The 27,094-nt window shown below is 35.2% G+C and overlaps 1 protein-coding gene across 1 annotated transcript; it reads left to right on the top strand.

Annotated features, from left to right (window-relative positions):
• Positions 1-10,943: 10,943 nt before the first annotated feature.
• On the top strand, positions 10,944-26,428 carry CAPS2 (calcyphosine 2). The gene is made up of 11 exons (XM_010561794.1): positions 10,944-10,978; positions 13,313-13,432; positions 14,562-14,636; positions 15,512-15,607; positions 15,719-15,812; positions 17,763-17,878; positions 20,868-20,944; positions 22,572-22,726; positions 23,258-23,377; positions 24,433-24,529; positions 25,834-26,428. The coding sequence occupies exons 1-11, from the start codon at positions 10,959-10,961 to the stop codon at positions 26,007-26,009; spliced, it is 1,146 nt and encodes a 381-aa protein (XP_010560096.1). The 5' UTR covers positions 10,944-10,958; the 3' UTR covers positions 26,010-26,428.
• The last annotated feature ends 666 nt before the right edge of the window (positions 26,429-27,094 follow it).

Below are 27,094 nucleotides of genomic sequence, written 5' to 3'. Positions count from 1 at the left end.
CTTGGATTGTTCATATTGAAGTCAAAGAACTTCAATTTCTGTGTACTGTCAGTCATTCTTTAATGAAAACAGTCTAGAAATTAAGGAGCTCTCGTATTCCAAGAGCAATCTTGTTATAATAGGGTTGTTTGGAAATATTGGTAGTAAAATATAAAAAATATGTGTTCACGGTGCTCCGGAGTATACCTGGAGTAAAGGCAGAACGCAGAGAGGTGCTTTGATGGATTGGAGATGTTTTCATTTCTTTAAACAGTATAAAATACTGAAATGTAGTTGGCTTCCACTGTGTTAATCTCTTCTAAAAAGTTTGGAAGTTTTGCATCCGCAGGAGCTATTGCTTCCCTGTTGCCTCTCTGGTGACTGATAATAGAGGGATGTTGACACAGACCTGCTGTAGAAGGTGGGAATAAGGAATCCCTGATTTATAATCTTGTTGCAGCAGCTCCCGTTGGGGAGTGATGAGAAGCCAGGGTTGGCTTGCTGGGAGTGAAGAAGGGCTTTGCGGGGACCCTTCGTGGCTGCCAGCGTACTCTGCAACTGGGGAAGAGGAAAAGCTCAGTGGCCAGTTCCTGAGCTGAAGCAAGAGGTGCTAATAGGGATTTGCCAAGTTGGCCATCTCCAGTTGTAGTGAAACTGTTCGTAGCAGGGAAATTTTTGTGAAGGAGCTAATAATGATATTTAATAGGCAGTTTGCTTTTACTGTAACTGAAAAATAAGAGAACATACTGCTATTAAAATCATTTTAACTTCCTGCAGGGTGCCATGCCTAGATCTAGGGAGGCTGGGAGATTCTGATGGAGAGGTAATTATAAATTAATTCTGTCTTGAATAGCTTTTAGAATTCATGTGTTGCAGGAGTTTATAAAAATATCACCCTGAGTATAAAACAACTACGATTGCCTGTCCTTTTTTTTTTTTCTGTAATTTTAGGATGGGGACTCTTATATACCATACAGTGGAAGTTATCGTCATACATGCCCTCTAGATTCATCTTCAGATTGGAGAATGTCACTACAATTGCCATATGCACAGCATCATCAGGCTCAACAGGTCAGTCTGTTGCTATAGATATCTTTAAAATTTGCCTCTTTAGCAGTAATTAGAAAAGCATATTTAGCTTTATTATACAAGTTCTCTTTTTTTCTTTTGGTTGAATTCGTATCTCCAAGTGGTATTGGGCCAAAATATTTTTGGCAAAGTACTTTTTACTGAGAAGCCTCTAGAATATTTAAAAAATCCTATTTTCTTATATACCTTAGCTCTTCTTTGTTGGTCGATACACTCATCCTTTTCAGTGTACTCATTTTTGAAGAAATATATTGATAGCCATCTTTATTAACAATTTGTCAAAGCAACTGAAAAATGTAATACTTCTGAGGTAGCATGTAACAAAATAATAAAGATAAGATCGATAGTGGTCAGTAAGTGTATGACTGAAGACCAAACCCAAGTTTACAAACAGTAAGTATTATTTCTATGGAAGAATAGTTACTTCTGGTGAAAAGGAAACTTTTGGAGTTACGTGCAGACACTTCATCTGTTTTTTTCTTAAGTTTCCTTCTTAAGTTTTTCTTAGGAACTGTGATGTTAACTTTGGAATTATGTTCAATTTGTCAGAGCACTTTTATTACAAAAATTTCCTGATCACATACCAGCATTTTTTTTTCCCTGGATGACTAAGAAACTTAATCACCCCTAATCTTCGGTGCTTTATAAGGAAAATCAGTAGTCCAGATGCTAACATTCTGGTTTATACTACAGTACAGCACTGTTCAGGATCAGCATCCACTATAACAATTTTAAGAATTAATTTAATTCCTCAGATACTACAGTTCCCCGAATGCAGGAGAAGTTTTCTTTTGAACTCTTATATCTGAATTAAATTTGAACAAATTAATGTGACAATTTTTTAGTTGATCATGATACATATTTAGTTTCTCTTTTCCTTTAGTTTAAACAGGTGTCTAGAAAATCTTGTCAGAAGAAAATAGAGGTAAAGTAGCTGAAAAAATACACACTGACAAAATAATGTTAGCAGTTCAGTAGTAGAGTACCATAGTATATAGTCTGAAAATGTAGTATGTTTTAACTTCTTTTGTGTAACAGGAACTAGCTTATTGGAGAGACTATTTTTCATCTGCTGTCATTCCGTCAGTATTTCGAGTGTTTCAAATGTGATAATTAAAGGGAAAATGCTGAAGTATTGCAAACAGTAGTCTTCTGTTTGTAGTCCCTATATATTTAAAAGTTTAGATATCTAGAGCTTTAATTCAGGAAGAATGCTACCTGCACAGTTATTTTCTGTCATAATCGTGCACCATACATAATCATGGTAACAATCTTACTAGTAGTAGTACATTTTTATTTGGTTAGGGTGCAGGAAATGTCCTAACCTATCAATGTTACCTCTTTTTGGAAGAATTGGAAAATATACTGTTTAAAAATCCATTATTTCAAAAGTATTTAACTTATGTAAAGCTAAGAAATACTCTAATGTGTTTAAAACAGAAGTGTAGCTAGAAGAAAAAACAATTATTAATTAATTTGTACATAACCTGCGCCCCTTGAAATGAATAACATAGCGCCTTGTAGGGCAGGACTCCAAGTTGGCTGGAGCCCAAAGTGAATCTGCCAAGATAATAATTTTACACGTTTCCCTACATAACCAAATGGTTTCTCAACTTGGAAAAAAAAAAATTGCATTTAAATGAAACCTGAAATGGTTAAGTGGTTTTTTTTTATATAATGGACTAAGAATGTACTATTTCTCGAATATCTATGTGCCCAACATAGTATTTATGCATGTCTTAAGGTGTAACTGTAAACATGTAACTATGGATAGGTTATTTCCTCTGTACTGCATTTAAGTGTGCAGTGCAAACATACTGGAGTTGCTATACTCTTTTTTAGGTCTGGATGCCTATAATTTCACAGCTTGCTTTACCATTTTTATAAAAGGTAAAGTTCATACATATAATTCTGTCTAGCTGCAGGAAGGCTAACGGAAGGTTGGTATGGCTTTGTCTGTTTCTCAGGGTCTTTCTCCCTTTCTTCTCTGCTTTCCTTCATCTCTTGTTGCTTCCTTGCTGCCTTCATTATGTCTTAAATACTGAAGTGCTGAACATGCAGTAATCTATCTTCTGTTCACTTACCCTCTTTTGCTCTTCCTCTCTCTCCCCCCCTCCCTTTTTGCCTGAATTCCCCCCTTCTTTTCTGTGGAGAAGATTTTCAAGCAGTTCTAAAATACTTTAATGTATTCCTCTGAACGGCCTTTATTTCTGCATTGCTTGCTTCTGGGGCCCTGACTGAGCATTCCTTTAGCAAGAGATGTTCCAGCTTCTTCAATAACAGACTGTGTAAGTAAATCTTCCCAAAATAGGTCACTTTTGGAAGAATAATTTGAATATAGTCTTATCATTCAGGAATTAACCAGGGAAGGGATGTAGATCTTCTTTCAAAAGAGAAAGCTGCCCTTTCAAGAACATAAATCTTCTAGGGTTTTGAGAAAGATGGTTTTCTAGAACAGAACTGTTACACTGCTGTTGCAAGATGAGGTGTGTCAAGTAGAGATGCTAGGTAAGGCTGACTTAGTTTTGTTAGTGTTGAAGGAATATCACTTAAACATTGAAGGTGTTGGAGAGAAAGAAGAACGGAGTCTCGGGCTTTCTGTCGTTGCTGCTGTTTCTACTGATCCAGCCTCCATTGTGTAGAGCACTGAAGTGGATGTAAAGTTAGGAAGGTACTTAGCTGGGTTCAAAGCCTTTTCAGCTGATGCTGTTCTAGGGAAGGAAGTCCCAGTACTAATACTCATCTGCCATCCAAGAATATTAGAAATTCTGGTTGAAAATTCTATCAGACCATTTTTAGCCATCCAAAATCAAATATAAGAATTCCCTTTTTAGTGATCTGTAACATTATCTTATAGGGCAGAACCACTGAATCTGTCTTGGCTTCTGTCTTTAAAAGTGATGTAAAACCATTTGGCTGTGTACTTTTTAGATTAAAAAATGGCAGAATATGAAGAACTCACTGAAAATTAAGCCTGAATATGCAGTCATATTTGCATTTTTTCTTAATGTGAAGCATAGTGTTGAGAAGTTTCAGAAGTTATATGGGATGGGATTTATAATAATGCTGTTCTCATTCAATAGATCAGCCAGAGGCTTTTATATTGATTACTCTTTGCTTTAGCATTCTGTTTTGGAGCAGAAGACAATACCAGAAAATCTGCCATCCCCAACAGACAGATATAAACTGAAGTATCGTCAGTATGAAGCAGATATGAAGGAAGAATATAAGCAATATTCTCAGAGAATTGCAGAAAAGAAAAAAGACCACCTCCAGTGTCCAGAAGCTTCAATAAAGGTAGCTGCCAAAGAAGTAATTGCATTTTTAAATAGCAAATGTACGTTGGTATTTCATTACAGTGTTTGGAGAGGTTTGCATCTGTGTGTAATTAAATTATTCTATGTTTTTATTGTAAAGAAATAAAAACGTCTGATTTCGGCATCTAATGTTGAGTAGGAAATAAAATATTGGAAGCTTCTTTCAGTTGTTCCAGAGTGAGAAACTGAGGTGCTCTGAGAATCTAAGTATGCTGTATTCTCTGGTAAGAAATGTAACATTTGCCCTCAGAGTGCACCTCTAGCTTGAGCATGAAGATTAGCATGAGTGACAGGGAAGAGTTTGCAGCCTAAGAAGATGAGAGACAGCGGGAAGATCTTGCTAAAATGTTATTTCCAAATACAGAAATGCATTCTATATTTTTAAAATATAGAAGTATATTAATTATTCTATTCAATTATGAGTATATATAGGACTTAAAAAAGAAGCAGTGAAAGATGTAATCTGTACCTGAGAGAACTATTAACACTGAAAATGGAAAGGAATATGGGGTTAAAATAATGAAAGATATTATCCGTAATTTTTGCTTTGATGTTGTATAAGATACAGTAGAGTTGGACTGGAAGCTGTATTAATTCTGTCAGGTTTCTTTTGTGTTTTGAAATTAAAGCTAAGACGCAAACAACGGAAGATCGGTGGGCAGAAACTGGAAAACAAAGGGGTGAAATAACCCAACTTTCCGCTTGTTCTGGAAGAGATAGTGGAGAAGGGTGGTTGCACAGAACAAGATACATCATTGTAGGTGTAAGGAAACAGGAAGCAGAAGTAAGCAACAGCTGTGAGGACTGGTCAAATGGTAGACTGTGCTGAGGGTAGATGGCCATTTAAGAATCCTAATGAGAAGTTAAGTATGCAGATGTTGAGGAAACATTGTGCTCATTGCTTTTCAGAGGAAAGGTTTGTGATGTATAACAATGAATTTGCTGATTTTACGTGCTTAATGTTCAGTAGTTTGAAAAGGGAAGGTCTTACATAAGACAAAGAATATGTTTCACATATTGTTGTTACTGTTTTACACGTATTGTTGATAGTTTTAAAGGGGCTTTCTCCTCTTATAGTCATGCTTTTAGTGTTCAGATAAAACTTGGAGAACCTGCAAGTACCTATAAGTAAACATTCTGTGAGTAAAAGAGTTGAGTGAAAAAACCAATTCTGTTACTTTGTTAAATTTAGTTTTATGTTTGGTGGCAGTTAAGATTGTCAGTTCTGGGGATTTGTTGTAGTATTACTTTTTTTTTTTAAATGATTCCACTCTTATGTACCAGTCTGACACCGTCATGTCATCTGTTTTCCGAGGAGTGACTCCTTTATATGCTGTACTGCAAGCCTATCAAAAGGGTATTTACAGGAGCAGCGAAGTTAATCTGAAACTGAAGAAATAGGTGGCGAGTGTATACTGGGAGAGAAAAAGCAGGACTGGCTTATTCTGATTATCTGGGGTTCCAGAAAGAACTTGCTAGGCACTAGAAGCTATGTGTGTCAGTTCTTATGACAGATTTTAATATAATGTCTAGCAGAACAGTTTTCTGCCTTAGATATTACCACCACCCGATTAAATTAATAAATCAAACCCTTTTCAGATTTCAAGATACTTACTATTTTATCTCATTAGTGGAACTTGTAATAACTTTTCTTCTCTGAAAAGAAGCTGGTCCTAGAGGAGCATAGCTAACAAAACCTACTCTTTTGATTTCTTTCCCGTGTTCCCTCCTTCCTTCTGTAAACACAGTCTGCTTTGTCAATTTTCTTCATATCCTCCATGTAGGAGATACTTCTGTGTTACCCTCAGACTGATTTACAAGTCTGTTAGACCCAGTTCAGCAGCATGCTTTGGCTTTTCCCTGTCAAGACTGTATTTAACTTTGCTGGTCAAAAAGCAGCATCTCTGCCATGGTGAACTTTGAGCTATATGCATAATGGTGAATCCGCTGCTTTCTCTTTGCTGTTCTTGAGCAGAACAGAAAAAGGATGAGCTCTTGTCTTCTTCAGAGAGGTACTGCGTGAGCTGACATAGGCAGGACGCAGGACCAACCACAAAACCATGGATGAAATACAAAGAATGAATTTATTTTAGTTACCTTGTGAACTGGGGGATTGCTGAAGCGGCACCTGGGCCAGAGGCATGCAAGTGGGAACACAGGCACCACAGACCTTGGTCCTTGCTAGAGGATCACCGAACCTGCTGTTTGCACCTGTTTTTCAGGGATTCATGCAGGTGTAGTTTACCACTGTGCTTTGATCTTTCCCACAGCAGGGCAGGAATCTCAAGCATGTTCGATAGGGTGCCTCCAAGTCTATCTATGTTATCTAAACACAGATGTTCTACTTGTCAAACACACAAGACTAAACAATGATTAGTATGAGATGTGTATTTTTCAACACCCCAGCTGCAATTCACTTGATCACGTTTACAATCCTCCTCGCCAATCTTCCATTATTTTCCCACAGGTACTAACAGTCTACCTTCTCTGACTTGCTGCCGATTTTTCACAAAGCTTGTAGGAACACAGTATTTTTGAGGTTTTTTTATTTCAATTTGGTTGAAAGCTGGTAAGTATTCAAAAGATGTAAGGAAAGACTAGAGAGCAAGATTTGTAAGTTCTGTAGAAAGCTAGGCTTAAAAAAAAATTATTTTTTCTAATTAGCATGAAGGGGAAGAAGTAGACACTTTAAAAATAAAGAAGAAAGAAAGAAAAGTACTTTCAAATAAATTGTTGAGGAAAATGTGTGGGGGTTTGTTTGTTTTTCTTACAATTAATTAAATTTGATTTATGAAAAGAATGTATTTTTGTGTAGGGTATACAGCTTGAAGATGGACATAAAGATGATCTTACAGCTCTTGATGAGAAAGCTCTCCTGCAACAATGCTACACAAGCAAGCCCTATAATATGCAGCACAGTATAAGGAAATCAGAAGCTGTAAGTATTTTGGCTGGTATTGTGCTGTTAACCGTCTAGACTTGTAGCATGACTTCCCAGGTGTTCAATAGAAGTCAGGCCTTTGGTGATTTGGTCCTAGTATGTAATTGCACCCATTGAAATCAGGGGAGTTTAAACACTTGTTTCAGTGGGAGCTGAACTGAGCAATCCAGTGAGCATTTTTTTTTTTTTAATCTTATCTGCAAGGCTTGTATTTTATGCAGGAATGTATATAAATGAGAATGCAAATTATGAATAACAGATAAAAATATATACATACAACTAAGATTAACTGAGTGGGTGGAGTGAACCCGAGTATAGTGTTAGATAGAACTCTTACTCTGACTTGTTTCTAGGGTAAACAGGCTGTTTTCCCTCATTAACTCCTGAAATGGAGTATGTGATGAGCACTGGCTTTGTAAGCTGTATGGGCTCTGCTGCTGGTATTAGATTGGGTCAGCCACAGCTTTGGCTGAGTCTTCAAGATCCAAGGATGGAGCTTCTGCAGCATCTCTAGGCAACATCTTCCTGGGATACACTACTCTCCTTGTGAAGAAGTTCTTATTATCCATACCAAGCCTCCCAAGGCTCAGTGTGTAACGTTTGCCTCCTGTTATACTGTTGGTGGCTGTCAAAAAATGTTTGGTTCTGTCTTCTTTGTAACTTCCCTTTGGTTGTAGGATGTTTTCAGAACGCCTTGTAGCTGCTGGTTCTGCAAACTAAACAAACCCAAGTTCCCTTAGCCTCTCCTTTCAGTTGCTTTGGCTCCGATCCTCTATCAGATGATTTCCAGGTTCCTCTCATCCATATTGATCTTGGGAAGGAGGGAGACCTGAAAACTGGAAACAATTATGGCCTCAGTAGCATGCGTAGAGGGGAATTAAAACTTTTCTTATGTGGACGTACCCAATATGTTTCTTTAATTTCTTACATAGACGTGACTTTTACTCTTTTTAGGACTAAACAATAGGAGTCTTGCCCATCTAAGGCTAAGCCTTGAGTTTAGGATTATTTACAACGATGAAGAACCTTGAGATTTGATATTGCATGATTCAGTATTTGCATATGCAGTGATGGCTTCAGAACTGGTTTTTGAAGGTATTACAGAATAGAGTTAGCATTCTAACTTTCTCATGGAATACTAAACCATGAGAAATTTTATGAGATTGTAAAAGTAAATAATTTTAATTTATTTTGTTTGCTCATCACTATGCACTGAATTTTGCATCATTGCAAACATTTATTTCATTTCTGGTCTCGTCAAAGTGAATGCGGATGTTGCACTACTGAGGTCCATATTCATTTTCATTATAAGAAAATCTTTTCAGAAGGTACTTTTGTGAAGAACTTGAAGAACCTCCTGTTATTTTTAGAATGAATTTAAAAATCTATACTATAGAGTGAAGATAATGTAAAAAGTTTTGAAGTATTATTAGAGTAACTACTTAACGCTAAATCAAATAAGCTGAAAACACTGAGAAAGGGACCAGTGCAGGACCACAAAATGACAGGTACACTGCAGCTGGCATGCTTTAAAACGAAGCCAGTAGGTGTCTGAGCAAGGTGTCACTGGGACCTTTAGAAGCCCTTTTGTTATTGATTAGCACTTGTGGTTGCACAGGCTGGCTGTCTCTTTCTAGGAGCATCTCTTAGGTTCTCTCAGGTTCAAGTTTCTGATAGTGGTAGGAATAATGGAAAAAATTGGAAGTAGTAACTGCATACATAATTAATTCCTTTTAGTATACGTTGCCTCAATTGTTGGCATTTGATTTTAAGGTGTTTTAAAAATTTGCCTAAGAATACACAATCTTAAAATTTCCTTTTACTGTAATCATTACCAAAACCTCTAATGGTAAAGTAGAATTTATCTTAATTTTTTTATAGTTTGGGATGAAAGTTCCCTTATTCCAGACAGATTATAGTACATGTGTGATTGCAAATAGATGCTATGTATAATAAAAACAGGGTTTTTTAGAAGAAGGTTAGTTTTCTCTGAATAATCATATTTTTTTGAACAAGAGTTACTACTTTTTAACCAGTGACAGCTGCTGCAAGTTCAATGTTTGCCTCAGCAATTTTGTAAATTCATGGTAGAGCTTTTGTCTAAGAGCTGAATGGAGTATGTTCCATAGAAGAGTACATTTAGTGACCTAGTATTCAATTGAAATTCAAGGTTTAAGGGTTTTTTTTTTAAAATCAGGTTCTTTTCAGCATGCTAGCTGGTTTGGTCCAAGGAATATGTTGTGTTTTAACAAACACTGCTCTGTATTATCACTGTGTCCTCTTTACATAATGCTTTTTAATGTAACTGTTGTGACAGTTAATGGGCAAAGATTCAGTAAAGCACCTGTAGTTCTCATAGGTGCAAAAATGAAATATGAAAGCAGACTAAAAAGCCCCCTATCTCCTATAATTCAGAAATCTTTTGAGGCTTACAATCAGTTCGATCAGTTTGGAATAAACACCAGCTGGTCTAGTGTTACATTATTTATTTGGGTTTTTTGGTTTTGGTTTTGTTTGTTGTTTTTTTTCCGGCTAGTGCCAATCAATATTTACTTGAAGGTTGTGAATTATACCCATAACATCTCTGTGGAGTTGTCCCTTACAGTTACCTGTTGTCTGGGAACAAACTTTCGGTTCTTCTTCAGCCATGGGAAGGCTTGATCTGTCTAGAATTTGGTTTGCATGCAAGAATTGTATGGAAGAAATAACCAATCAAAAAAAAAATCTTAATTCTTCAGTTTCAGAATACCTACAAAGTTGTCAAAAAAAGTTGCATAAACTCCGTTGGTAACAATAATCTCTGTTTTCTCATATATAAAAATTATTTTTTTGGGAAAAAAGGCAAATTTAAGGGCGGTAAAAAAGTTCAGGAATCTAGGAGATAAAAGGAAGAGAGATGCTGGGGGCTGGTTGTTGCCAATAGCCTCCAATGCTGTCCTGGGGTATCCTCTTGCGCTTTGGTTTCTCTTTCTATGAAACAAATGATGATCGGTGCCTGCGGACTTGACAGTGAATGGCACAAGGTTATGGTTCAGTGTTACTCTAATAAAAATAATAATCAGATCATGTTAAATCCCCTTCGGATGATCTTTCCTGAAAGGTTTTTTAGATTGGCCTGTCTCAGCAGAAAATTATTGTGGCATGCAGCAAATAAAAATTGTGCATTGAGACTAAGTCTTAAAAGAATTTTTTTGACTAAATATTGCTGGAGGTAGTGTTCCCTTCTCTGAGTTGGAATCTGTGTCAACCGTGAAACCTGAAATAGTGCGAGTTTCCTCAGGCTCTATTGTACTTAAAGAATTTATTGGAAACAATACAGAGATAAGGATGCTGTCTGTCAACAGAAATACTAGAATTCTCATATTTATTGACAACTAATATGCATAGACAATTTGAGTGTGTAGCAGAGAATATGATTTGTTATTATTGTTATGCAAATAGAACTCTATTGAAAAAGATGGAAAAAAATTAATTGTGACATTGGTAAGATTGTGACCTCTGAATGCTATCTTAAAGGGTAATCTATTATTTGAAGTGTCTGGTGTTACATCTTTCATTTGCTCTTAGTCAGTTTTTCATTGCAGGAGGATGTTGCTGCAGAGAGGAGAAAACAGGCTGTAGTAGAACAAGTGATGGTGGATCAATTATCTAGGTAAGTGAATTTATAATGTAAAATTTCAGTTTTCCCTACAGAAAAATTTAGATCTGTGAGTGTGTTGCTTTCCTTGCCTAGGAGCTGTTTTGATCATCTCATTCCAAGTCTTATGGAGTCATATGCAGTGTTATTATTTTCAAAAATTCTTTAAATGAAAAGTCTTTTTTATTTAACTTAAAAGGTCACTTTAAAGTGCTATGTGTAAGTTAATTTTTTTCTGAGAATAATTTTTAATTTTATACTTGAACCTAATTTAAGGGCTTTACAATAGAACTAGTTCTCAGAAACAACCATCTGGCACCTCAGCAAAATAGACAAATGCCTGCTGTTACAAATTACACTCCTTCAGTGTTTATTTTCTTTTCTAAGAATCTTAGCTTTATTACTATTTCTTTATTAATATTGACACACATCCTGCAAGAGTAAAGGAGTATTATAGCAGTGTTGGACACGTAGGGGAAGAAAAGGCACAATGATGAATTGAGTTGATCAAGGTTGGACAGGAAGGCTCTCCTAACTTCATTGCTATCCCTTCAGCTCCGAGAAAGCATTGCTTCTATGTAGAAAGATCCCTTTATGTATTAAGGGGGGAAAAAAGTAACTTACAGGTAAAGATCAGTATAGAAAAAAAATCTTTCCTTACTGTTATTCCCATAAACTTGTTCTAATTTTTAAGCATGCTTTAATAATTCAGACATTTATCCAAGTTGTCTGGTTATGGCAATATAGGATGGTACAAGCTAGGTTCGTATAGTTTCCTGTTACCTTACACTTGCTAAAAATTATCTGTGGGGTGGTCTACAGCATGTTGCATTCTGTGTTTAGTTTACAATCTCTGTAGTTATCTGTACTGATATTATAGCCCATCAGATCTTAAGACTTTGAGGTTGAAATGTTGCACTTCACCATTTTATTTTTTGTTTGTTCCAACTGCAGTTTAAATGACCTGTATTGTTTAAAACTCTATTAATGCTTTTACACTATTTAAAAGCTGAGATATCAATGAAGTTGCATGAAGGAAATGAGGTTGTCATGAAACACAATGTTAAATTCCAAGTGTCATTGTAGCAGGATTAAAAATATGGAAGTGTTCAGGGCAGCAATCCCCAATTTTCAAAGAAATGCTTGTTCCATGTCATATCTCTACAAACATATAGGTAAAGCAGATGATTACAGAAATCATCTTAAAAATGCGCTGGTTGTATTGACATGTTTCAATCCTACTGACATTGGATTAAACATACACGTTTGTTCATCTTGGATCATGCATGTTCATTCTGTGCTTAGGCTCCTTCAGCTGCTTTGCCTTATTTTTTCCATGTATTCCTTCTACTCTGAACTCTTTTGTTGATGATGTCAAAACAATATTCAGTAGTGTTGCAGCTGCATCAGGAAGAACTTTTAATTAAAAAAATCTGTTTATATTCCCAATATGACTGTGCCAGTACTGCCATACAAATTGGTATCAGAGAGCAGGATGTTAATTGGGGAAGGTTAGTTCAAAACTGTTGTGTGAAAAAAAAATCTATTAAAGGAAACACAAAGGTGTGTTGATTTTTGTTTTGATTTTTTTTCTTAGTAGAGTCAATCTTGCAGTTAAATTAGTGTAACTGATGTGTGCAAAGATCAATCTGCATAGATCAGAGAACAAGTTTATAAAACTATTAGCCATGCAAAATTATTTTTTTCCTTCCGATTGTGAACCATTTCAATAACGTTAAAAGAATCTAATGTATTTTAAAGGGTCTCTTCTTTTGTTTACTTGTTAAACTGATACAGAGAATATCAAAATGTTTGGAAACCAGTTCATCTATTTCTTGTCTGCTTGATGGGACTTTGAGGCCCTATGGGCTTCCTAGGGGAAAGTGCCAATGTTTTTGTTGGATGATGTCGCTGGCTGGCCAGTACTAGTAGCTGTTGTCACTGATTGTGGATGGAGCTGTGGATAAAGAAAGTCAATAATGGAACTTTTACAAAAATAGTGGAAATGAGGGGGAAAAAAAACCCCAAACCCCTTTGTAATCCTGATTTATTTTATATATACATATATAAAATATACTTAAAATAATATGTATATACATGTAAAGTTACTACATAATAGTACACTACCAGAATATTTTTGCATATATTTGATTTTGAGTAATAGACTTCAGAATTTGTAAAAACAAACAAAAAAATAAGGCCACAAATTTATGCAAGCTTAATGGGTAACTCTAAGATTTTATTGCTGTTATTCTTGGGTGTTTTCTTTCCTGGGTAAGAATATGTAGGATCTGAGATTCAAACTTACTAATAGTCAGCGGGCTTCTCTCTGCTCTTCTTTCTGGTCAGAGCTGTTATAAGTGACCCAGAGCAATCCATGTGTGCTGATGTTTGCGAGGAAGCTCGTGGGCTTCTGGGACTTGGGACAGCACGAATGCGTTTTAGAAAAAGAATGTTTCATGAAACCAAGTAAGTTTTCTCTAGCGGTCATATTTTTTAGAAATACACTTTCTGCTGTATTCTTTATATTATTTTGTGCTCTGCGGTGTCTGTTTGCCTTTCCAGATGTTTTATTTCTGGCTTAGATCCACCAACTTCATGTGAAGCCTTTTTTGTAGCCTACTCATACTTATAATTGCCTAGTAGGACCTTTTTTATGTGGATTCTCTGTTGTGTAATGATTGATTCATAGAATTTATAAAATCTAGGAGACATTCTTAAGCTTATATTGATATTGTTCATCACAGGGTTTTGCCAGCCTTTTCTGAGCTGTTGAATGCTTGCAATCTTGTCATATCCTTTTAGAGATTCCTATCCTGAGGTGCATAAAATTGCATAAATATGCATCTGTAAATGCTAATGCAGTTCTTCACAATATAATCATACTTTCCTTTCATGTTTTGATTTCTGCTGCAGTAATTAAACATACTGGCATTTAAGTGTCATTCCTGGCCTGTGAGCATTGAAATAGTAACTCCAAGGGCTTAAGAAAAACTGAGAAAACGTTGTGATCCATAAAATTAAATGAATCTGCAGGTCCAAGTTTTGTTCCATTAATCTTTCTCAACATGCAGGCAAACATCTCTGCTTTGTGCATTTTGACATCCTGCTCTAAAGTCTTTCTAAACAAATGTTATCTTTGTATTCTTAAAAAAAAAAAAAGACAACAAAACCAGTCTCAATTTCTTACACCCATCACATGGACAAATCCCCATTTCTGGAACTAGTAATATGGCCAATATAAAACATCTAGGTGGGTAAAGAAGCTCCAACCTGGGTGTTTTTGCAAGAAAACACATTGATTGGTGGAAGTATGGTAAGTGGTAGAAGTTTAATTCTTGATACAAGTGTATGTAAACAAAATATCCCATTCGTATCTATGCCTTCTGTGAATGTACTCTCATACGATGTAGTTGCAGAACACTTTCCACATTACAACTCTGAGTTCTTTCTAATTCAACTACAAGGGATCATCTCCTCAGCCAGTTGCCAAGGATACCGTATTTCACATATTTTGCTGTTTTGAAACAGTTGATTTTTATGTAACGTTTCTCTGTGAGCATATAGGTGTTGTTAACATGCTGCATTATTTTCACAGAATAAGGACCAAATCAGGATTAACTGAAAACATGCTCTCTAACAAGCTACGTTTTGATAGTAGGATTATATCGAGGTAATCGCAAGTTTTGTGAAGCTTTTCAATTCTGTGAATTTATGAATGATGATCATTGTACCCTCTTGAAATTAATTGCACTGAACCTTTCTGTTCCCTGTTTAGAAAAAAGTATGTGCTGTGTGGGTATATATATGCATACATGGATAATACACATTTTGACATGGCTGATGGATAGTGGCTTTACAGTCCCATTGTACAGTGTTAAGATGCATATGTTATGTTACCATCATACCCATAGCTCTGCGCAGGACAGTTAGCACAGGGGCTGTGTAAAATAGTGCTCTTAGCCATTGTACCTCAGCTGATTAAAAATTAATTTAGTCTTGTCTTAGTATGTGGCAACCACTGTGGATGGAAAGGATGGCTTTGTGTCTTTGTAACTCCTTGCATATTAAACTTGCAGGTTTAGGGCATCTTTGAAACTGTTCTGAATTGAGTAGCAGTGACATAAACATATTCTTCAGCTCTGAAAGTGGTGCTTTTTCTGAAGCAGTGAGCTGTATACTTGTTAGACATAGCTGAGGATTCAGCCACGTAGCTTCAGATACCACAGTGAATGCAGTAGTCCTGGTGTAAGTAATCCTTTAGTTAATAAATGAAAATTACATTGGTGTACTAAAACATGAAGCCTTGGAAGCTGTTTTTAACATTATGGAGAATGGAATGTTGCATTAAAATCTGTCCAAATCCAGAAGTTGAATTCCATGGTGGTTTAGAGAAAAGAGTCAGATACCTTTTTCAAAGAAAGAGATTGTACAATGTGCAACATTGGAAATAAAATGCATATTCCAAAATAAGTGTATTTATGTTTGGGTTGAATTGGATTTATATAGATGCAAAAACATAAAGGTGCTTTTCAATTTTCCTTCTAGAAATGGTCGCGATGCTTGTAGAGAGTTGATTGGATTTTTTTTTGCATGTGACAGATCCCTTACTGTGTACGAATTTCGACAGTTTGGAAAAAATAGGTAGGATACATTACTTCTTTTTAAAAAGGTTTTAGAACCCATCTTCCAACTGTATCTAAGAAACTTAAATAAATTTAATTGTTTTAATAGCAGTTTTGAATTATTTCACAGAACAAATGCCTTGCCTTTCATTCAGAAGGGAGTTTATCAACATCAGCGTGGACAAAGGAAGGGAAAAGCTTATGATCTTAGTGACTTCTATATTGTAAGTATTCTGCTGAATGTAAGGCAATTTTGTTGGTGTTTTGGAAGTAATATTTAGATATTCGAGTTGAAAATTGTGATCTAGCTTTCAGGGAAGACCAAGAGTCTTCCCCTTCAGTAACATTTTCAAATTAAAGATTTTCAGGAGTTGATTATTTTGCTGTCCCACGTTTTAGAGATTCCATTTGTGGCTTCAGATTAAGCTGTAGTTTGAAATTTTCCCACTAGAGGACACAAGACTGCAGACAGTGCAGACCTTTTTGTAGGCAAAATGAACAACTAGGGAAGGAGAGTCCTGAAGATGAAGTAGATGAAAGTACTTGCTAAAAATTAATAATCTTTGCAAGGTCTGTTGGCATTTTTGACACAAGACAGTGATTAAATATTTTTTTAAACATGAGGCAATTGCAGGTTAATTGCTTTTAACCTAAAGTTTGAAAATGTTTACCACCAGATGTTTAGAGAGAGCTTTTGAAACAATAGTAAACTTCATCTACTAACTAATCGGATGACTGACTACAAATCATACTGCATCTTCTGTCCTGCTGTACTTCTGTACTGGGTTAAGTGTTCCTGCTTTATAAATACTTAAGCAATTTTTCAGGTAGAGTGTTTTCACTGAGTTCTTCACATCTTCCTACAAATCTTAAGTTTAGAGCAAAAACTGTGTTCAAATGAAGTGTTGAAAGTAAAAGAAGGCAACATTAGTTTTTAGAGTGTTTTGTCTAATCACCTGCCTAATCCTGACTGTTTACATGTGGCTATAAGAGTTTCCAAGATGAAATAGATTACTTTTTTTAAGGGTTAAAGCTGTTTTTTAGAGACTTCTTAATTTTTTTTTTAATTGTCATGTGTATCTTTGCAACCTGCAGATGGAAATGTGTTCTGAATAAAGATGTGTCTTAAAGCTGTCCAGAAAACGTATCCTACCAAGTTCAATAGCTCTTTGGAATGACGTCGTATTTGTGAATCTCCATATCTGCAAACAGGGTTTCTGGGCTGACATTAAGATATACAAATCTCTCACAAAGTCCAAATGATTGAGACACTTGTACAATAACAGTGTCTCTGTTGCCTTCCTAATCTATGAGTTCTGGAGTCTCTATAACCCAAGTCTGCATCGATATTACAGTTAGAGCTACTGGGTTTTTTTATTTATTTATTCTTATTGGTATTCTTTGCTTTTAGTTTGCTGCTTTTCTTTCTCTCCCCTTCCCTATTCTACCAAAACAAAAAGCATCTTTAATTTTGCAAAATACATAAGGTGTGTCCTCTGTCCCCAACTTGGAGGGAAGGGGAATTTGTAATACTCAGAAGAGACTATACTGGATAATAGAACTCTATGCTTCTAATAATATATTTTTATTCAATATTTATTTGTGAAATACAGCAATTTTAAAGAATAACATTATAATTAAACATTGCAGGAATGATTTGAACTTTGAGAAGGCTACTTTTTAGTTGTTTGTTTATCTCAAGTATGTTTTTAGGTTACTGAAAATAACTGTGGAGGGTTTCCTCTAGTCTGAGAGAACTTCACTTTCATGCAATCAGTGTGGCACCTTCTGTGACTCTTTTCTGTGGTCCAGTGAGTTTTGGATCCCATAAGGATGAAGGGACAAGAAAAATGGAAAAGTAGAGCCTGGCGGAGGGAAACACAATCTGTAGTCTCATGTTTCTCAGCTGTAGATCAGGCAACAGTAGGCCCTCTTACTAGACAAACCTCTATGTAGATAATGTAGATATCCTCTATGAGGATAATGTGTCATCTTGGAGCCTGCAGCTCTTTTTATTTAGTACTAGAAAGGCTCTGTTAAAAAGGTTAACTGACCTTAGCTACACCTTTTCATTATTTCATACCAAGGCTTTTAACAATCACTTGAAAGTCTTGCAGAATGTATTTTATGAAATACACAATCTAATTGGAAATCATTGTATGCTTTACCAACAGGGAGCTAACCTAACTTTCCGAAGTGTTGATCATAACCTTCCAGAAAGTGTTAAGCAGAACCCAGTTCTCATCCTTCGTGTGATAAGTATTGATGAAGCAGCTATGGATTTTCTAAAGTAAGTGCAGCTAACTTTTTCAAATTACCTTTCCTTCCTTAAGAAAAAAAGATTTTTTAATAAGAGCTTCTAACATCTTATACTGCTAAAAAAAAATAACCTGTCTTTAGGCTGTTGTTAGGAGAAATTAGTAACAGGTGTTAGTGGATGTTCTGTAATTCAGTAACTTCCTAGAATGATAAGCAGGAATTTTAAAATAAGAATTAATTAAATTATGAAACTGTCCTTTTTGCTTTGTTTGAAGTCAGATGTTTTTATATACAAATCATATACTGAAACTTTTTTTGTGATGAACCAAAATACTATGTTTGGGGGAACAATGCTTTTTTTTTTTTTTTTTTTGATCAACTTTATTATTATCAAGTCTTTTGTGAAGCTTATGTTAAAAGCTTGTATTGGTCACGGTAATGCAAGTGTTTGAACACAGGCAGGGGAAGGATTAGCATTTTCTCTCTCTGTTTTTTCTTTTTCATTTTCTTTTTCCTTCCTCTTCCTATCCCTTCATTCTTCATTCTTCCAGATATTGCACCCTGTTGAAGACTTCAGGCACTGGGACAGGATTTCTGCACATATTCTTTCAAAATAGGTTTCAGTAAATTAAGGTGTTCACAGTCTGAAAGATGGGTATTTCTTTGAACTTTTTCAAATGGTTTAGTGAATGGTTAATCTTTGAGTATGTGTTTATTTTTGAAGGTAATATTCTCATCTCAATATCTATGCAGAAGTAAACTGTCTAGGGAATGAAGCATCTTTGTGTGGGTTTTCTTGCTTTTATTGTGGATGTACTGGTTCTTAGCACAAATAAAATCTTGGTATAAAATTTATTGCACTGCTGTGTTGCCTGAACACAGAAGTTACCTAACAGTGTTGGAAATACAGTCAGAGTTTGATTACTCAAATTTTGGTGAGGAATGTTAGCTGATAGCAGATGTTACAAGGTAGAAATTTTCATAAAATCATGGAATCATAGAAAGGGATCTCAAGAGGGTCTCTAGTCCAACCCCCCTGCTCAGAGCAGTGTTTACTACAGCAGGTTGGTCAGGGCTGCATCCACTTGGGTTTTTAATATCTCCGAGGTTGAAGACTCTGCAACCTTCCTGGGAAACCTATTCCAGTGTTCAATCAACTTACAGTAGAAAAGTGTTTTCTGATGTTGAGAGGGAACCTCCTGTGTTTCAGTTTGTGCCCATTGCCTCTTGTCCCATCACTGGGCACCACTGAGCAGAGCCTGTCTCAGTCTTTACTCCTCCTGTCAGGTATTTGTGCACACTGACAAGATCCCTCCAGCCTTCTCTTCTCCAGGCTAAACAGTTCCAGCTCCCTATATTTCAAATGCTTCAATCCCTTCTTGACTAGGAACAGCAGTAACAGAATCTCAATTAAATACGTTCAGTATCTAAAGACTACTTTTGTTAGCACAACTTAACTGACTATTATTTTTCTTTCTGCAAGTGTTTAGACACATGAAGCTTGTTCTCAGTTACGGTAATATTCCCTTTAAGGTCCCTTTACACTGAAAGCTTTGCAAAGGAGCCATAGTGAGCTAACAGTACATAAAACAATAAATTCAAACATAATTGGTTATAGAAATGTATAGTGGTATGATGCTTAGTGCTAATTGTTCCCTCTCTGCAAGGTTTCCTTGAAATAAAACACAATATAGTTTAATTTCATATAGTTTATGTAAGACATATTACATCTCAGAAACCTATCATTCTGGTAAACAGCTTTTTCTTTCATTTGTTGCTAATCTTATACCTGTGAAATTTGGAGTTGATCAAATGTTATCTCTGAAGGCTCCAGAAAGAAGACCTCCTCACTGGGGATTTTGGATTTTCAGCTACCTGTGGTGGAACAGATTTTTTCTTTTTCATACTCTCTCTTTGTGTTCTTTCCATTAGTGACTAAATTTCAGATTGTGAAGTCTGTCTTTTTCTTCTGAATGGGGGCGTTACTGAACTCAGTATTCTCTGGTGCAAAACTCTTGAACTGAGTCCTCTTACCTCCATTACTGTACTCACAGAGAATCCTGTTCAGGTACAGTCCAAAAGGTCTATTGCAGGTTTTCAGGAGCAGCTATGCCCTGCTGTTACAAGCCATGAAGCTTTTGTTTTACATGTGTTTCAGAGAGAGTACGCTGTCTTCTGTAGGTTGTTGTTTACTTTCCAGTTTAGGTGGCTTGATACAGGCAAGCTTGTAGGGACTTCATAATGAGAGGTATCCAAACTGGAGATTAAAAGTCTTAATAGACAGCAGAGAGGTAAGTCTTTGGCCTCAGAAAGCAGGAGGAGGAGTACTCCATGGCAAAGCACTGGTGAGCAAGCAGCTCAAAGTTGACAGTAATGCTTTTCCATTTGCCTTCCTATTCTGATTAAAATAATTAAATAGTTATAGGACTTTTTTTTTTTCTTTCATCCAATAGGTTCTTCCACAGTATTTTTTATCAACCTTTTTAATAATTTCTGATGGGGGCTTCTGGGAAGCCCTTCTCAGAAGGGAGTGTGCCAGACAAAACACAAAATTTAACCATAATTCCTAGATCACACCTAAGATATGCTGATCCAGCCTTTGGTCTACACCCTTGCAATTTCTCTTCTAAAGAGGGATTTGTAGGTACTTCGTGTTAGTTTCCTGTTGGTAACTAAATGTAGTTGCTTTAACAAACTATTCCAGTGGCCTGAGCTGAAGATTAGGACTGTCTTGAAATAAATTTCTGGAGATTTTAAGCACAGGAGGAATTATCCATGATTAATGAATTAGTAGAGGAGCTGCTAATGGAATATTGTCAGAAAGGAATTTTTGCATATCTGCAGCTGTTCAGCAAGGACTTTTGTGTGTTCCATCTCAAACTCAAGCAATTGGATACTATGCTTGTAAGGGTAGTATAAGAATTAAATATAAAGTTCAAAATGTTTTTTACTACAGCTGTTTTGAATTCAGTAATATTACATGTAATTTCACCAATCAACACTGATTTTTATTATTTTAGATCTTCTTCTATGGAATTCAAGCAAGAGTGTTCCAAGCAAGTGGTCGACGACAGCGAAGTTTTCAAGAAGATTCAAGGTTTGTATCTACCAGAACCCATTTAATTTTATTTTCAGTACCTCTATCTTTACAGCTCAACACAAAGAACAATAGTGATGTTAGAAAGATTTTATTTGTATAAATGAAATTAAGCGAAAGTTAGATATTTATCAGAATATTATTAGACTGATAGCAGCATAAATCAATCATAAGAATACTTTCTCCTTTTTCTTTTTTTAAATAAACAGTCTGGCTAAAGATCATGGAGACAGTACAGAATAATTGTGAAAGTAATCAATAAAATGTTAATCTGTGTCAACATAATCTCTGAAAAATGCTGAAACATAATGCTGATCCTATGTTGAACTGGCATTAAATTAAAATAGTTATTGGCAAAATGTACAAACACAATCTCATTTCTTCAGTTAATTTTGTGCTAGATACTTCTTTTGGAAATTATTTCTATACCTTGATAAGGTGGGGTTTTTTTATAGTCTTTAATATTATGCTTACTAAAATATGCGAGTATAATTTGAGTAGTATATTCTGGAGTATGTAAATAAATTTTACCAGGTTCCTACCTACAGCCTTTAGGACAATGGCATAGCTTTGTGTTTAAAATTATGGAAAGATGTTTATGCAGTGCTATGTATTATCTTTGTAACCTGTGGTCAACAAAAACTATTGAACTGAACAGCTTCCAGCTTGTAGAATCTCCACTATTTACTGTCATTAGCTAAACCTGTTTTAAGTAGGTACTCTTTGGTCATTAAAGTCTGCTTAGACATTTACTTCTAGAAAAAATGTCGGAATAACAATTAGGGATATTTTTTAATCTTCTAGTTATTTTTTCCCCTCACATAATAGACACAAATTGATTTCTCAATTAGCTGACTACATCTAAAAGGCCTGGAAGAAGGTTACGTGTATATATTTCAAGACATCTTTTAACATACATCTGAGTTTGAACTTCACTGGAAAAAACTTCCTTCTTTCACCCTCCCCCCTATCTTGCTTTATAATTGTAGACACAAGTAATTTGAAGATATAATATGATAATAGCAGATGACTTCTGTTAACAGAGTATGCTGAGAAACCTGGACATACCTGAAGTAAACCTGCTACCTAAAAAGTTTGATAAGGCTGTCATTTTTACCATAGAAATAGTTTTCTGCTTGTCATTTTGGAACAATTTTGCAGAATTATTTTTATTTGTTCTTGTTTCCACATGTAGTTAACATGTCTGTGCAATGAAGGAGCAACTCTGTGTCCCATAATGCAATGTTTGTATTACCAAAGTAGCATTCCTAAGTTGCTTTGTATGTTGAATCATGGTACGTGATCAGTTCTAGCAGAAATAAGCGGGTTTATAATCTGAGCATGTAGAGGGTGATAGCCATTCTTCCTTTCCTTCTGTGATCTCTTTAAAAGTTTTGTTAGATGTTCCTGCTGCTTTATATGACTTCTCCTCAAATGTTAAGAAACTGGTAGTTTCATTTGAACTGACATTCTCTCATCAAAGATAAAGGAGCCTGGATGCATGGATATGTCATTTTAACCAGCAGTTATCATAAGTAGCTGCGGTTTTCTTTACTTTTATATGAGCTCCATGGCATGTGGCCCACTTCGGTTAAACATTGTGTCCTTTATTTCTCCAAATCCTCAGGTATATTCAGAGAGACACTAAGTAAAAGAGGAGTTCGGGTTATAACAGGCTTAGGAAAGTATTTCCGACAAGTAGACAAGAACAGAAATGGTTTTCTCTCTCAGGCAGCCTTTAAAGAAGCTCTGAAAGTGTTCCATTTGGAAATGCCTGAAGGGGTAAGTCTAGCTGAAACTGTAATCGTGGATATTATCTTACTTTAATTTATGGAATCACTTCTTTTCTTTGCTTAAATTTATAGTTTAATAGCTGTTTTTTGCAAGATGGTTTTGGGTTTGGGTTTTTTTCCCCCTTGTGGTATATTGGCATTTATGCATTCAGGTCTATGAGAAATTCTTAAAAATAAAAGGAATTTAAAAACATGCAAACTTTTTGCATCATGAAGAAGCAATCCATTTTTTCTTTTTTGGCCTTCTAAAAATAATTTAGATGATGCTATTTGCTTATCTTTTTTCCTTGTTTTAGGTATTATGTTTTAAAAATAGCCCACAGCTATCAGAACTGCAAATAATGTGAATTATGGTCATCAGTGACCGATGATGACTTACATTATTTTGATAAATCTTTGAGTCAGTTTGGATTTGGAAGTTGTTTTTTTTGTGAGAATACTGTAATCTCCTATTATAGCAATTGTTTTATTCTAAGGCAGACATAGTGAAGAACTTTGGCAAAATATTTTTAAATTGCAGGACTTTGAATCCTTATGGCTTATTCTTGATGATAGCAAGAGTGATAAGGTCGACTATGGAGAATTTACTCGTGCTGTGTTTGGAGAAATGAATGAATATAGGAAAGCATTTGTAAGAAAAGTAAGTTTTGTTGCAGATATTCTAAGTGTAGATATTTTGCAGTCTAACTTTGGAGTTACTTATTCGTCATATTCTGGTTGTTGCTTTTTGTTGTTTTTCTTAAATTGTGCATCTGGTAATTGACTTTTTACACTGTCAGATCAGTTTATTAAAATAAACATAAATTGGAGGACTGCATGCTGTTCCAATGTTGAATTAGTTAATTTTAAACTCTGGAATTAATTCCTTTAGTATTTTGAGTTTATGCATATGTGTGTTAGTCTTACAGTTCAGTCCAGTGTATAAAGCATCTGGCACCCTGAGACTATCTCTTCCAGAAGTCTGTTTCCTTATTTTGGCAGGTCACTATATCTGCGTGCAGATTTTTTTCCCTTAGTGTCTGAAATAAGAGACAATAATACTTGCCTCCTTTGAGACCTACAATTAGAGTCATCATGTTTGTGAGACTTCTTATGTTTGAAATGCCATTTGTTATATGTCTCTAATGTAGTGGAGCCGTTTGCAGTATGAAACATTGATTATAAACCAGCCAATAGATTAGCGACTGGGTATCAAGATCAAGAAAAAATGACATGTACTTTCATACTTTTAATCATGGAGGATCTGACTCTCCTAGTCTTATGTATTGAGCATGTGTATTTGAGTAAACTGAAATGAAAGTGAAGCTGCAGTTAGCAGCGCTGAAGAGGCTGTGTTGAGGCCTCTGTCAGAATGACACAGGAATTCTTAATACTTGGAGAAGGCAGAAGGGAAGTGGCTTAACTTCTGATTCTAAGGTTGAGCTAGAAATTTTGGAGAGAAGACAAATTTTTTTGAGTTGGTGACAGCACTACATTTGATGTGAAAGCTGTTGAGATAAAATAATCATGAAACTCCATAATCTAGAATAATTTTCTGGTATCTGGTGCTTTACATAAAATAGGTAAGTTGACATAATCCATTGCACAAGATCTAAAAATATGTGCTAGGTAGTTAAGTATATTTGATCTTCTACATCTTTACCTTCTTTTTCTTTTTTCCTTATATGCTTATATGAAACTCTTTTTTCCTTATAGGCTTATATGAAACTAGATTTCAACAAAACTGGGAGTGTGCCTATGGTAGATATCAGGAAATGTTACTGTGCAAAGAAACATCCTCTAGTGTTGGCAGGTAATTCACATGAACAAAAAAAAAAATTAAAAAATCTGTAACTACTGAAGTAATCCTGTTAGCAGAGATACCAGATCCAGAAACTGGTTGCAAATACAAACTGTTTTCCTATTGGCTTAGACTTGAGCTGTTAAGGAGACCCTTTTTTTCCTCTGACGACCTATAATGTGTTTATCTGGAATATGACTATAAATAGTAATGGAGTTCATATACACAATTTTAATACTTGCTTTTTATCAAGCTGCAAATACTGCATATATGCAGAGTAGTTCCTTTCCCTACCTGTGTAGGACTACATTCAAGCAGTTATTTCTCAGGTTTGGCGTGCAAGTTATCAGTGACACATTTGATATTAGTAATTTTCACTTAGGAAGATTACTCTCATTTTCATATTACGGTTTTCCATCAAAATATGCAAGGTTTCCAACTGACACTGAATGTACTCAGCACTTGAAGTTCCTTCTGAATAAATTATTCATTTATTTCTGGGACAGGATTGTCATCCTTTACAGAGGAAATGTTGGTATCTTCATTATTTTTTCAGGATTCTCAAAAATGTTTAAACTCTGCCATGAAAAAATAGGAGTTTAAATGTTTGTACGTCAGTTTCTAAAATAACATCTCCACGTACCAAACCAGTCATTGTGAAAGTCTCCCTAGTGACCTGACCCTTTGTTTTACCTATAGAAGAGAGGATGTTTTTTGTATTGCCAGTGATTTTAATGGTAACATGTGAAGTCACATGGTGGTATAGGGATGTTACACGTGCAATTTTTTCCAATGCTATAATGCTATATTTTTTCCATTTTTTTTCTCAATGCTATGAAATCATCTTGAGTATAATCTTTATTAAGTCACTAGAACACACATGCAAATTGCAGCACACTTTTCTAATGCAAACTTGTGTCCTAAAGTTTTCCTAGAGCTTTGAACTTGTATTATATTAATCATATGCTTTATTACAAATAACTTGTGAATTACCAAAATTTTAGTTTACAAATCCATTATTCAGTTTCTGCAATCATTTGAAGAAAAAAATCTTCCTGATCTCATAATTCATTGAAATTGACTGTGGCCTCATGTTTCTGTTGATATTTAATGCTATCACGTGCTATTAAAGTAAGGTGATTTCTGCAGCTGGTATTAAGTGAGCCAATGACTTAATTCTGAAATCAGAATATTGAATTTGTTCAAGAAAAAATTATTTGGAGGCTAAAATTGTAAAGTTTCTTGCCTGAATTATATAAATGCTATATATTCACTGATCTTGAAAATGTATTTAATGGAAAAATATACTTTTACAGGCAAAGCTACAGAAGAAGAAATTAAATCGTCATTTCTAGAAACACTAGGAGAGTCCTGCAGCAACCCCAATGAAGTGTCCTATTCTGAGTTTGAAGATTACTATGAAGGATTAAGTATTGGAATCATGGATGATGATGATTTTGTTAATATCTTAAGAAACCCTTGGGGAATTTAGAGCGGAAGATGACAAAAATGAAGAGGAGACATTTTCTAAACAAGGAGTGAGCTAAATAGGGAGGATTTAGTTTTGATGTGCATTACTTCGTAATTAGTGTCTTAAACTGATTTCAGGGACTGAAAATTTTCGATGCTTTCAGAATAATACATGGCAAATTTCTTAGAGTGTCTGTTGAGCTATGCTAACCACTCTTTTTTAATATAAATGCTGTTCATTCCTTTTCATTGGAAATAATAAAGGCTGTTCCCCATACCAAAAGGCATCATTTACTTGATATTAAAGTGGCCTATTTTAAAATAAGAGGGAGTTAGAATACTAAAATGCATGAAGGAGTATATGCAAGAGAAAATTTTGTTTATGATGCATTGTGAGAAGCTTTAGATTTGACTATATAAATATCAGTGGCAGCTTTTCTTCAGAGTTTTATTCTTATAAAAGTAATGTGTTTATTCTTATAATGTTCTTTTGTCTCATTTCTTGTTTCTTATGCTGGTACTTAGCTTGAAAGCAAGCAGGTCATCCTTTTCCAGTTTTGAGGATGTCTGCAGTACTGAAAGCACAGAGATGTTCCCACCAATTAGTCCTTTGGCCTGTGGACCATCTTGACTGATCTTATTTTTTTTCATCTTGGTTAGGCATCTGAAGCTGAGCATTGAATCCCGAAGGTTTTAATAAGCACACATATATTTTGTAATACACTTCTTTTCCTGTATTTTGCTAAGTGGTTTTCAAAACAAATAATTTATATTTAAATATCTGGTTTCTTTGCTTTCTATTGCTGTGATTTTTTTTAACTAAAATTTAGCAATGATATCCTTTGTCAAACTGATATATAGCATTTCTTATCTACTCTGAAGGTATAAAACAGAAAAGTGTAAAAAAAAAAACCAACCCACCACAACCACATCTGTCACAACAAAAATTAAACCATAAATTAAAATATTCCTTGCTACTTCAAACATTCAGCCAGATACGCTTGTCAATGTAATACATCTTGTTAATTCTGTAAAATTATTTGCGTTAAGAAATAGAAAATATATTATTAATTAGAGAGAGAGAGAGAGCGCCTTTGGTTTCAATAT

Source organism: Haliaeetus leucocephalus, unplaced genomic scaffold, assembly GCF_000737465.1.
Source record: "Haliaeetus leucocephalus isolate CR32 unplaced genomic scaffold, Haliaeetus_leucocephalus-4.0 Scaffold151, whole genome shotgun sequence".
In the NCBI taxonomy this organism is placed as follows: Eukaryota; Metazoa; Chordata; class Aves; order Accipitriformes; family Accipitridae; genus Haliaeetus; species Haliaeetus leucocephalus.
Note: the sequence above shows the minus strand (reverse complement) of the source record. Positions and strands in the feature narration are given on the sequence as shown.